The sequence below is a fragment of the Lepidochelys kempii genome, chromosome 2 (genome assembly GCF_965140285.1).
Source record: "Lepidochelys kempii isolate rLepKem1 chromosome 2, rLepKem1.hap1, whole genome shotgun sequence".
Taxonomy (NCBI): Eukaryota; Metazoa; Chordata; order Testudines; family Cheloniidae; genus Lepidochelys; species Lepidochelys kempii.
The window spans coordinates 108,623,876-108,637,250 of record NC_136381.1 but is presented as its reverse complement, the minus strand read 5'-3'; the positions used below and the strand labels follow the sequence as shown (position 1 = coordinate 108,637,250).

Below are 13,375 nucleotides of genomic sequence, written 5' to 3'. Positions count from 1 at the left end.
CTGTTGCACGGCCCTGCATGAGTGATCTCTCACACCAAACTGGCATACCCTCAATAAGAGGCAAAATGCGACCTTGTAATTAAAACACATGTTCTGTGTAATGTTAACAGCAAGGTTTACCGTGGAAGAGTGTACCCATAGTTCTATAAAATGTGTCTTTTTAACTACCACTCTCCCTTTTTTTTTTCCCTCCACCAGCTGCATATGTTTCTCCTTCCCAGAGGCTAGTGAAGATTAGAAGGCGAAAAAAACGCACTTGCGATGAAATGTTCTCTGACCTCATGCTGACCTCCCACACTGACCGAGCACAGCAAAATATGTGGAGGCAGACAGTCTCCGAGTGCAGGAAAGCACAATATGAACGCGAGGAGAGGTGGTGGGCTGAAGATGATAGGTTGCGTCAGCTTGCTGACAGAAGGCAGGAATCAATGCTCAGGCTGCTGGAGGATCAAACTCATATGCTCCAGCGTATGGTTGAGCTGCAGGAGAGGCAGCAGGACCACAGACCTCTGCTACAGCCCCTGTGTAACCAACCGCCCTCCACTCCAAGTTGCATAGCCTCCTCACCCAGACGCCCAAGAATGCAGTGGGGGGCCCTCCGGACACCCAGCCACTCCACCCCAGAGGATTGTCCAAGCAACAGAAGGCTGGCATTCAATAAGTTTTAAGTTTTAAACTTTTGAAGTGCTGTGTGTCCTTGTCCTTCCCTCCTCCACCACCCCACCCGGTGCTTCTCTCCTCCACCACCCCTCCCGGGCTACCTTGGCAGTTATCCCCCTGTTTGTGTGATGAATAAATAAAGAATGCATGAATGTGAAGCAACAATGGTTTATTGCTTCTGCAAGTGGTGATCGAAGGGGGGAGGGCAGGGTACTTAGCTTACAGGAAAGTAGAGTGAACCCGGGGCTGGCGGGGTTTCATCAAGGAGAAACCAACGGAACTTTCACACCGTAGCCGGGCCAGTCATGAAACTGGTTTTCAAAGCTTCTCTGATGCACACTGCACCCTCCTGTGCTCTTCTAAATGCCCTGGTGTCTGGCTGCATTTGTAATCAGTGGCCAGACGATTTGCCTCAACGTCCCACCCCGCCATAAACGTCTCCTCTTTACTCTCACAGATATTGTGGAGCACACAGCAAGCAGTAATAACAATCGGAATATTGGTTTCACTGAGGTCTAAACGACTCAGTAAACTGCTCCAGCGGGCTTTTAAACACCCAAATGCACATTCTACCACCATTCTGCACTTGCTTAGCCTACAGTTGAACAGCTCCTGACTACTGTCCAGGCTGCCTGTGTATGGCTTTATGAGCCATGGCATTAAGGGGTAGGCTGGGACCCCAAGGATAACTATAGGCATTTCAACATCCCCAACGGTTATTTTCTGGTCTGGGAAGTAAATCCCTTCCTGCAAGTGTTCAAAGAGACCAGAGTTCCTGAAGATGCGAGCGTCATGTATCTTTCCCGGCCGTCCCACTTTGATGTCTGTGAAACGTCCCTTGTGATCCACCAGTGCTCGCAGCACCATTGAAAAGTACCCCTTTCGGTTTATGTACTCGCTGCCTTGGTGCTCCGGTGCCAAGATAGGGATATGGGTTCCGTCTGTCGCCCCACCACAGTTAGGGAATTCCATTGCAGCAAAGCTAGCCGCTATGACCTGCACATTTCCCAGAGTCACTACCCTTGATTTTAGCAGCTCAGTGATTGCGTTGGCTACTTGGATCACAGCAGCCCCCACAGTAGATTTGCCCACTCCAAATTGATTTCTGACTGACCAGTAGCTGTCTGGTGTTGCAAGCTTCCACAGGGCTATCACCACTTGCTTGTGAACTGTGAGGGCTGCTCTCATCTTGGTATTCTTGCGCTTCAGGGCAGGGGAAAGCAAGTCACAAAATTCCATGAAAGTGCCCTTATGCATGCGAAAGTTTCTCAGCTACTGGGAATTGTCCCAGACCCACAACACTATGCGGTTCCACCAGTCTGTGCTTGTTTCCTGGGCCCAAAATCGGCGTTCCATGGCATGAACCTGCCCAATTGATACCATGACATGCACATTGCAGGGGCCCGTACTTTGTGAGAAGTCTATGTCTATGTCCTCATCACTCTCCTCATCACGCTGCAGTCGCCTCCTCGCCTGGTTTCGCTTTTGTTGCAGGTTATGGTTTTGCATATCCTACTGGATAATGCCCGCGGTGTTTATAGTGCTCATAATTGCGGCGGTGATCTGAGCGGGCTCCATGTTCCCTGTGTGATGGCATCTGTGCTGAAAAAAGGCGCAAAACGATTGTCTGCCGTTGCTCTTACAGAGGGAGGGGCGACTGATGACATGGGTTTACAGGGTTGGCTTACAGGGAATTAAAATCAACAAAGGGGGTGGCTTTGTATCAAGGAGAAACAGAATGGCCCCCTCAACAATAGAACTCAAAACCCTGGGTTTAGCAAGCCGTTGATTTCATGGAGGGAAGGAGAGGGGGGAGAAAATGAATACAAATGAATATAAAACAAATCTGGTCTATTTCTTGTTTTGATCCACATCATCTGTCTTTATACATCTTAGGCTGGCAGCAGACGGTGCAGTACTACTGCTAGCCATTGTCATCTCCTGGGTGCTTGCCAGAAGATGGTGCAGTAGGACTGCCGGCAGGACTGAATCTCCATGAGACTAAACTTAAAAAGGGAAATGACCTGGCTGAGTCACTCCCATGTTTGCCCAGGCGCCCCTGACCGACCTCACCAAGGTTAGCTAAAAGAGCACCCAGGAGTACAGAGTTGATGGCTACCGATCATAATGCACCGTCTGCTGCCAAAAGGCAATGAGCTGCTGCTGTGTAGCAATGCAGTACTGCGTCTGCCAGCACTCAGGAGACATACAGTGACGGTGAGCTGAGCGGGCTCCATGCTTGCCGTGGTATGGTGTCTGCACGGGTAATCCAGGAAAAAAGGCGCGAAATGATTGTCTGCTGTTGCTTTCACGGAGGGAGGGAGGGAAGGGGTGGCCTGACCATATGTACCCAGAACCACCTGCGGCAATGTTTTTGCCCCATCAGGCATTGGGATTTCAACCCAGAATTCAAATGGGTGGCGGAGACTACAGGAACTGTGGGATAGCTACCCATAGTGCAACGCTCCGGAAGTCGACTGTAGCCTTGGTACTGTGGACACACTCTGCCAACTAAATGCACTTAGAGCATTTGTGTGGGGACACACACAATCGACTGTATAAAAAGGCTTTCTAAAAATCCGACTTCTATAAATTTGACCTAATTTTATAATGTAGACATGGTCTAAGTGTTTGCAGAACTCAAGGCTGAGTTTTCACTTTCTTGAGATTGGTGCTCATAAGAGACGTGGTACTGATAGATTGTTTATTATTCATGGTAGGTACTTTAACCAAGATAATTTTGTTTTCTTTACATGTGTATCTTTACAGTTGTAAACTCAATTAAATGGATGCAATTAATCTATTTGAGTTAATTTTGGGAAATTGTTTTTGTTTTGATATGCATGATAAACTCCTCAGTTTGGCATTTCAAACTTAGATATATGTGGAAGAAGAAAAATGTAAAAGTCATCATCTACTCTTTCTGCTGTCCGAAATAACTAAGTTTCATTTTGTTTATAATAGGTTATTTTCCTAATACAAATACATGATCCTGATTCTACTTTCAGATGTCAAGTGGATCTTATTGTTAACTTAGTCCCATTCTTCAAATTCTGTCTCACCTGAGAATAGTTCCTTTGATTTAATTGGAATTATTTCATTCAGGAAGAGTTTGCAGGATCAGGTCAATAGCTTGTGTAGGGTCTTACACAATAGAGGATTATTAGGTGCACTGTGAGGTCATGTATATCTTTCTCTATTGCATGTGTATCTAGAAAAGTTAGCAGACTTTTCTCCAAAGAGTGCACAAGATCAACACTAATATCTGACAATAGAATCTGATTTTGAATTTAAATATTTCTGTTCTTGAAGATGCCTGCTGCTTGTGATTCACTGCTTGAAGATATTGAGGATATTGTGTCAGCACAAGATGTGAAACCACATGACCGACAGTTTGCACGAAAGAATGTTGTTCCTAAAGTGCGAAAACGCAGTTCACAAAAAAATGTTCAGGCAGATGATGATCCACCAAGCGATAGGTAAGTTCTTTTTTTCAAAAAAGCCCTAGTATGTACACACTTCCAGTTTTTTAAAATAAAAATGGAATGTGGCGTTGCCACATAGCTTTTAAGTTGTCTTCAGATTTGGTTGTAATAAAAACGTTGCTGCTTTTATTAAGCATGCTGATAATTTGGGGCCAGAGTTTCAAAAATACTCCGTACTCCCTATTGTGACCTAATTGCTAAAAAGCTCAGCAGCTCCCACTGAAATGCCTGAATGAAGTGACCGGATATACAATATTGGCCAGCACCTTGTATTATTTTCAGAGACAGTTACTGGATACTGAGAAGTTCTGACAATTTGGACTTTTCATTTAGGGTGTGTAAATGGGAGCTGAGCTCTTGAAAATCTTGCTCTTGGATTCTAGTGTTTTTTTGGGGTTTAGGGGTGGGGAAGTAGAATTTAAAATGTTAAAAGTGGTGACAGTTTACTGTTAAGTCTTTCAGATTACCTATTCAGTAATGGAAATAACTGACTGTTAAATGGCATGGAAGAGTATCAGCGTCAGATAACATAAAACTGATATTCTGTAGAAAAAATGTTGGTTGCAACAGGAAAGCTGATGCATCTATGGATGTGGATAAATTGGAGAGAGTCCAGCGAAGGGCAACAAAAATGATTAGGGGACTGGAACACATGAGTTATGAGGAGAGGCTGAGGGAGCTGGGATTGTTTAGCCTGCAGAAGAGAAGAATGAGGGGGGATTTGATAGCTGCTTTCAACTACCTGAAAGGGGGTTCCAAAGAGGATGGCTCTAGACTGTTCTCAATGGTAGCAGATGACAGAACGAGGAGTAATGGTCTCAAGTTGCAGTGGGGGAGGTTTAGATTGGATATTAGGAAAAACTTTTTCACTAAGAGGGTGGTGAAACACTGGAATGCGTTACCTAGGGAGGTGGTAGAATCTCCTTCCTTAGAGGTTTTTAAGGTCAGGCTTGACAAAGCCCTGGCTGGGATGATTTAACTGGGAATTGGTCCTGCTTTGAGCAGGGGGTTGGACTAGATGACCTTCTGGGGTCCCTTCCAACCCTGATATTCTATGATATTCTATGATTCTATGCTTCTTCTTTCAAGAATAAAAAGAGGGAGTAGAAGTAGGTCTTTGCATTAAAGTATCCCTTCAAAGTAATTTTGAAATTGAACGTAAGTTTTTAGAAAGTGCTAAAAAGACTTCAAGATATTAGATCTGCCCTCTAGTCCCACTGCCAATTTTTGTGATTGTACATCATTTTCTTTTTTCTTTTCCCTGTTGCTACCTGTGAAGCCCACATAAACAATAGAAACTGAACATATGCAAAGTGCTATCAAATGCACTGAGGAAACAAGAAAATAATCCATTACCAGTCTTTAATCTTTTAATCCTGGAATTCACAGGAAACATCATTTTTGCTTTATGCTTTACAGTCTACTAGAGATCTGCTGAATTTCAGAAGCATAAGAGCATTTTTTTAATCATAAAGTCTGTAGAGTTAGCCCCATTCAAAGACAGTAGACACATTGATTCCATCATATCAAGAACATATTATTTGTTGCTGTATCAAGGATCTGCTGCTATCCATATTTAGTAGTTCTCTCTGTTGGCCATTACTGTGTGGTTTTCAGTGTTTTTTACTCTGGTAATTTACGTCCCTACAAAGGATGACCTTTTTGGAGCTTTATGTCTGGGATTTAGCCATGGAGGTTTAAGGACTACACATGTGTGTTTGCTTTTATGCTAGGCCATGACTACACTACAGAGTTTTGTCAGGAAAACCTGCCTTTTTCCTACAAAACAGTTGAGGTATGCACACTTCAGAGCTACTTTTGGCCAAAAACTCTGCTGTTTTCCTGACAAAATAAAACCACCTGGACGAGAGGCATAAAGCATTTTGCAGAAAAGTTAAAGCTACAAGGCATCAGTGTACATACTGCTGTTTGTTTTGTTGACATAACTGATTTCCACCAGTATCCCACAATGCCTGCCCTGACCGCTCTGCTCACTGTTTGATCTCTGCTGCCCTGCAGGCGTGTACTTTCAAAGCGCCTGGAAATATCTGACAGCTGAGCAGGCTGCTCTGTTCTGGGAACAAAGAGCAAATCATTAACTTGGAATGCTCCTGTTCTCCCCGGCACTAGGAAAACATGGGCAGGCAGACTTTTGCTGTCGGGAGTGTGGGGGCAGATGGCTGTGCTGCTTTGACATTCCTCAACATGGAGAGCTCACAGAGCTGCTCAGAATGCTGCTCCCGGCAGCTGAGGAGGCTGTGGGAGAACTCGGAGAGAATCACAGAACCATAGGCAGGCAGAGCGGGCTGCTTCTGCCAGGAGTGTAGGGAGAGACTGCTGTGCAGAGCAGAGTCAGGGGCTGATGTGTGTGTGGGGTGTTCCCCTCCCCCTGCCTCAGCATAAGTTGGTCAGCCTGCTGTCTCCCTCTCCCTCCACACACACAACTCTCTTCTTCCTCCCTCCCCACACTTCAGTTGAAAAGTTGACAATCTACTAGGAAGCCCATGGAATGATGGGATTGAGAAACCTGCATCATGTGACACTGCACCTGCCCCATGAGGCATTGCAAATCCTTCCCAAAGCATCCTGCAGCTAGTTGCACAGTGGGAAAGCTACCACCGTGCACTGCTCTCTGAATCGATGCAAGAGCTGCTCGTATGGATGCACTCTGCCGACACAAGGAGAATAGTGTGGACACGCAACAGTGGTTTTAATTGAAGCGGCATAACTTTTTCTGACAAAACTTTGTAGACAAGGCCCTACTAATTTTCTGCAAACGGGCATGATTCTTATCCATTGGCCATTCTTGACTCCTCAGTGTTTCTTAGGGCTTGTCTGCACTTACAGTACTTCAGTGGCGCAGCTGCAGAGCCTTTTTGAAGACACTACCTAGCCTTCTCCCATCAGTGTCGGTACTCCACCTCCCCAAGAGGTGTTAACTACTTTGACGGGAGAAGCCCACCTTCCTGAGCAATGTACATAGAGCTTCAGAGTTACAAACACCTTGGGAATGGAGGTTGTTTGTAACTCTGAACAAAACGTTGTGGTTCTTTCAAAAATTTACAACTGAACATTGACTTAATACAGCTCTGAAACTTTACTATACGGAAGAAAAATGCTGCAATTAAGGATCTTAATTTAAATGAAACAAGCACAGAAAGAGTTTCCTTACCTTATAAAATCTCTTTTTAAACTTTCCCTTTATTTTTTTAGTAGTTTACGTTTAACACAGTACTGTACTGTTTGCTTTTTTATTTTTTTTTCTCTTCTGCCTGATTGCATACTTCTGGTTCCAAATCGGGTGTGTGGTTGACCGGGCAGTTCGTAACTCTCAGGGTGTACTGTAGTTATACAGATGTAAATTGGTAGTGTAAGCCAAGCCTTGAGATTTCTGTTCTGTTCTTCTAGTGGGCTCTTTTGTATCATGGCTGTACCTCTGAAGAGGCTTTATTCTGGAGCAACCTTTTTTAGCCCAATTATAAATCTTCAAATAAGCTGGCATGCCCTGTACTACAGTGGTACAAATCTGCCACAATAATACTTTTTTCAAAGTAGCAGCTTTTTAATTCTTTAATTAATTTTTTTCTTTTTAATAATACATTTGTAGCTCAGAAAGATTGGGGTACAGAGCTTTTCATCCCTACCTCACTGGTCAGTAGCGGCTCTGGATTAGTAGTGATGTCTGATAGGTAGCCTGTGTGGAGTGAGTTGAAGGCACATAGGTGAGGCAGCATGAGAAGCTTGCAATTTAGCTGTACCTATTTCATGGATAGATGACTTATTTTTAGTGCTGCCAGTCTCGTATTGTGTATGAACATTGAAATCTCTATCTAAGAAAAAAAAATCGGGTTTGGTTTTTAGGTTTTTGATTCCATGTAGCCACAGAATATAGTCTTCTCTTTCCATATACCCTCTCTATTTTGAAGCTATCATTTCTTTCTTACCTTCCCTGCCCCCCATTAAAATACTGAATCTTTTCTTCCCTCTCCACCTCATTGAGGCTGGGTGGAGGGTTACATGTGTGAGTCATTTAACATTCCAATGTATAGGGACCAAAACCTTTTGTTCCTGAGTGCCTGAAATGACTTCATGTTTTATTTTGTTTTTATCTCTAACTTGCTTTCCTGATTCTGTTCACTCAACAGCATTATTCCCGGTGCGCAAAAAATTTGGATACGCACATGGGGATGTTCTCATAATAATTCAGATGGAGAATACATGGCTGGACAGTTGGCTTCTTATGGGTACAAAATTACAGGTAATGATCTCAGTCAAACTACTTTCAGGTTTTTTGCTGATTTAATATTTAGATTGAACCAGTCTAGTCTTTTTAAATTAGATTTTACTACACCCACTTTCACGTCACCATGTTAGCTAGCTTGTTTGGCATGAGTAAACTGTATTTGGAAGTCCATTCAGTGATGTGAACCATATTTGTGGGCCTCAGAGAATTGTAGGACAGCAAGGGACTGCAAGAGGTCATCTAGTCCAGGCCCATGCATCTTTTGAGGCAGTTCTGATCTGTTATGTCAGATTGATGTTTGTATGTGATGAGTCCTGCTAAAAATTACTGAACTTAAGTTAAAATAGATTTTGGTGCAGATTCAGTAGTTCATTTTTACATCTCACTGTCTTGGGGATTTTTAAATCTCTACTTTAGTTAAAACCTGAACTAAATCTTATGTCAGTAAACTTCTGTGTTTTTCTTATATAACTATAAACAAATTCATTGTCTGTAGTCTTCAGATATATATGTGTGTGTGTGTATATATATATATAAAAACTTTGAGATTTTATATGCCAGATTTTAACTTGAACTTTTAAACCTGCTTTTTGAGGATGAATTTTACAGTAGAAACACTAAAAACCTTTAACTGCCTGTTGAGTTTTAGGAGACCTGCAGACTGCATATTATTTTGAATGCAACTGAGATCTAACTGGACAAAGAAAGATTTGGTGTGCTCAGCTGCAATTGGGGACACTAATTTGAAGCCTGTCTTTTTTTCTTTATGTGCTGGCAGATTCTGATCATGGTACAGAAGTAGCACACTTGTCCTTAGGGGCAAGAACACCATGTGACATAAAATAGTGCTCCCTCCTGACAAGTTAAGTACTGCATTGATAGGACCCAAAAGGAGAGTCCTGTTTCATTACCCTCCCCTGGAAAAAAATGGTGATCACTGATAAGAAGAAAAGAGAGAGAGAGACTTTTCCTCTGATCAAACGAAAGTGAATGGCTTCATAACCATTATGGTTGGCTTATAGGTTTCAGAGTAGCAGCCGTGTTAGTCGGTATTCGCAAAAAGAAAAGGAGTACTTGTGGCACCTAAGAGACGAACAAATTTATTTGAGCATAAGCTTTGGTGAGCTACAGCTCACTTCATCGGATGCATTGAGTGGAAAATACAGTGGGGAGATTTATATACATAGAGAACATGAAACAATGGGTTTTACCAATCACACTGTAACCAGAGTGATCACTTAAGGTGAACTATTATAGGGTAACATCTAACAGATAACAGCAAATTCTGTGATAATCTTGTGGGTTTGTTTTACTTCCAGTGGTTTCTGGTAGAGTAAGGTGTTTTGGTTTATTCTATTTTATTTTTGTTAAGCAGAACCCAACCATTGGTCTAAACATAAGGAAGCATACTGTCATTTGAACACCTGGGTGAGGAGTGACTTGGAGGGAATGTCTTTTGTCACTTAACGACTTGTCTGTCAGACTTTGGAGCAGAGTTGACCGACTTTGATGGGCACCATGTCAAGCTCTTTATTTCTGGAGGGGTAACTATTGTGATATGTAGACTTTGGGGCAGGATCTTCTGGATTCCAAGGGATATAAGACCCTACCTTCTCCTGCTTCCCCTTTGAACAAGACTTTTTAACATTCTCATCTGTTTGCCCTCCTCTCCTTTGCCGCAAACAAGCATTACAACATGCCTAATACAGTGATGAAAAGATCACGTAAGAAAACTGAAAACATCTGTAACATATTGAAATTAAAACCGTAGCTCTTAACCAGTCAAAGTTGAGAATGAAGGACACAATGCAAAATAATAGCAAATGAGTTAAATTTTCATAGAGAGAGTTCCCCAGGTGATTGCTTCAGCATGTATCTGGATACTTTAACGCATTTATGCCTAAGGTTAGGCACTCAAATACTACAGTAATGTGTGATATAAAATCCTATATAGAATAGAGTAGGAGCGGGTCTTAATGGATGTTAAATGATGTGTGAACTTTCCCCACTCATCTTTAGTCTCTGCCCACACTCAGATTTGAAACTGTTAGTGACTTAGTGAAGACTATTCAAACATAGTTTTAGTTAGGAAGGTACTAATGTTTTCCCTACCTTGCGTAGATTGAGACTTTTTTGCAAAACTAAGTTAAATCTTGTTTACATAGGCCGTACAGCATTTCCCATCTAGCCAATGTGAAGTGGATCCAATTGTTCAAAAATGTGATTTAGCTCAGACAGAGCCTGCATTATTCATTTGTTGTCATAAATCTGGACTCCAAGAAAAGTGTGTGCAGTTTTGGAGTGTTGGACAAATATATTGGGCAGTAAGAGGTGTCCATCATCATATTTTCTAGTATACTTTGTATGGATTGGATTAAAGAACATATCTCACAAACAATATATGCTTCATGTAGCACCAAGCTCTAACTAGCCAGAGGAGATTGGTGCCAGCTGATTCCAGAGCCTACTGTTAGAGGCAGATCTGGACAAAAATGTTTTTAAATGTGCTCTAAAAGTGGCACATTTTTAGACAAAACATTTTTGACAAAATGTATTTTTTCAAAATATGCTCTTTTGACAAAGCTGGGAAGGTTTCTGGGGTCCAGGGTAGACTCTCTGGTCATTTCTGACCAGAGAAAGAACTAGAGATGTGAAAACAGCTGTTTAGAGACAACTTCATTTCATGGAAATGTTTGAAAGGTGGTTTGTGTGTAGTGTGTGTGTGTGTAAGAAAAACAAATTTCAAAACCTCAAAAGTTTTCACAAAATGGAATTGTTCTCCTGCCTGCTTGAGGACTCAAATGTATTTCCAGTGAGCAAATTCCTGAGTAGAGGACCTGCTACAATGAATACCTTGCTTCCAATTTCCTTGAGCTTTAATGTGGGTCAGACAGTCTGTATTCTCAAGATGCAATTATATGCTGTACTGTATATGCTGTACTGTACTGTGGAATATATCACCTGTCCTTTTGTAACCACGTAACCAGTCCTGTCATTCTAAAATTAGGGCAAATGGCAATCTGCTACCCTGCATGCAGTAATGGAGTGCACTCTGTTATTTGCTAATTGATCATATTGTTTTTGTTTTAAAATTTTGTCAAATATTAAAAAGTCTGCAAACAAAAGTGTCTGAAATTTAACTCTGACTTTAAAACTCTCAGTTGATTCTTGGATTATATGTGAAATCAGCAAAATCAAAAATTGTCATAGAATTCATTGTAATAATCTTTTAAATTGCATGACCCATTAAGAGTGACATATTGGAATACCACGGTAGTTTCATCATGGACAATGTTTAGCTATCTGGAGGTAAGGAACTTGTGGGGTTATTTTTGGCACACAGTATGGTAATAAAATTGACAGACTTTTCAAGAGAACATTTGGGTTTTACATACATCCTTGTTTCAGGGTAAAAAATATAGCTTTGTGGGGAAGTCCTAAGTATTTGCAGTGGGGTCTTAGTGGGCCCCAGGATTGAGTGGCTCAGAAATACCTCTGGTTATGATACAGTTCATTTATTAGACATGTAGGCTCTGGTTATGTGGTGGACATGAAATTGAGTCACGATTGCCAATACATATTTGAAAGGTAGTTGCTCCAGATGGCTTTAATTTTAAAAGATTTTATTCTTTTGCGGTCATCCCTAGCAGCCTGAAAATTCAAGGGAAGGTGAAGGTATGTGAACCTACAGTGGGGAAAACCACTACAATGCATTTAATACCTTTGCTCATAGGAAGCATACCGGGGGATTGCTTTCCAGTACAGGACAAATGGAACTTAAATAATATGGGTCACTCCTCTGCTCAGTTTCCTTTGAAATAGTCAGATGGAGATTTCAAAGGAACAAGACTTTGTGCCCTCATGTCATTTTGCTGTTTGTTATCAAGCCTCCGCTTTCTGATGCCATTGGGGAATAACTGTATTTTCACTTTGTAATGAAAAGAGTAAATCCTGGTTATTTATGCTTGGGATATTGGTAGACTGAGTGGTAAACATTTTAAAAATGAAGGGTGAGAATTTCCTTTTTGCCTGAAATGTTTCAGGCCAGAAGTGATTTTTTTTTTTAAGAAGTTTGAAATGCCAAACTGCATCTGTCATAAAGCCATAAAGATGTAATTTGCAGGACTATTTTGGGAAGCCAGGGCTCAAAAGCATTGTTTAAAACTTCTCTAACGCTGAGAACTAATGCATAGACTTTTTATGTAATTATTTGTAGAGCTAGTTTTCAAGTTGAATTCGCAAACTGTTTGGTTCTGTGCCTATTTCTGCGGTGATTGATAGAATTTGCATTAACCTTGTGTATAACTGAATGTCAGCAAATTTGAGGAACGGACTCTCACAATTTTCCACAACTGTCCAATTGTAGTGTATACCACACTTTGGCCCTACTGTTAGAGACATTTTCTGTCATCCTGGAGGAAAGTTCTAGAAGCCTTGTGTTAATGATTCCACTTAATGGAATTGCGGAGGCGGTGGAATAAAAGTATCTTCCAGGAAGTGAAATCTGAGCTCCTTCACTCCACCTTCAGTTTTTGATTTTGCATGACAGAAGCAGGGAATCTTAATTTCTGCCATCCCTCATCTCCAAAGAATCACGAGGGTAAAATTTTACAAAGAGGAAGTGAGAAAAGCCTCATAAGAATGACAGAGATGCATATATTTGATGTCCCTCCACCCTTGGTGCTGATTTGCAGTAATGTAGGAGGCAACAGCTGTTTCAGACAATTTGTCCTGCTGCAGCCTCCTCACCACCAAGTTTTTGATACTAGCAGGCAAAGTGAGCTTTTACCTACAGGCAATCCTGCTTCTTTCCTTCAGGGCAGAATTCATCATTTGCTCAATTCTCAAGCTGGGACGTATTCTTATTTACAATGGGAACTAGACAAGCTTTGGATTTTTATCATAGCTAGTCCCCATACCCCTATTCCCAGTTTTTTTGTTATATGACCAAAAAATTGTTGCTTTTCTAAATCAGGTGAATGTATTC

General features: G+C 41.7%; 1 protein-coding gene across 4 annotated transcripts in view; it reads left to right on the top strand.

Moving 5' to 3' along the window:
- CDKAL1 (CDKAL1 threonylcarbamoyladenosine tRNA methylthiotransferase) overlaps positions 1 to 13,375 on the top strand; it is a 665,563-nt gene that overhangs the window by 15,037 nt on the left and 637,151 nt on the right. For 3 of the 4 annotated variants that reach the window (XM_078851602.1, XM_073331895.2, XM_078851601.1), the window contains 2 exons: positions 3,973 to 4,139; positions 8,291 to 8,403. The exons of the other annotated variant lie outside the window; for it this stretch is intronic. In XM_078851602.1, the coding sequence (XP_078707728.1) occupies positions 3,973 to 4,139; positions 8,291 to 8,403 (280 nt within the window). The remainder of the gene's footprint in view (positions 1 to 3,972; positions 4,140 to 8,290; positions 8,404 to 13,375) is intronic. 4 annotated transcript variants of the gene reach the window in all.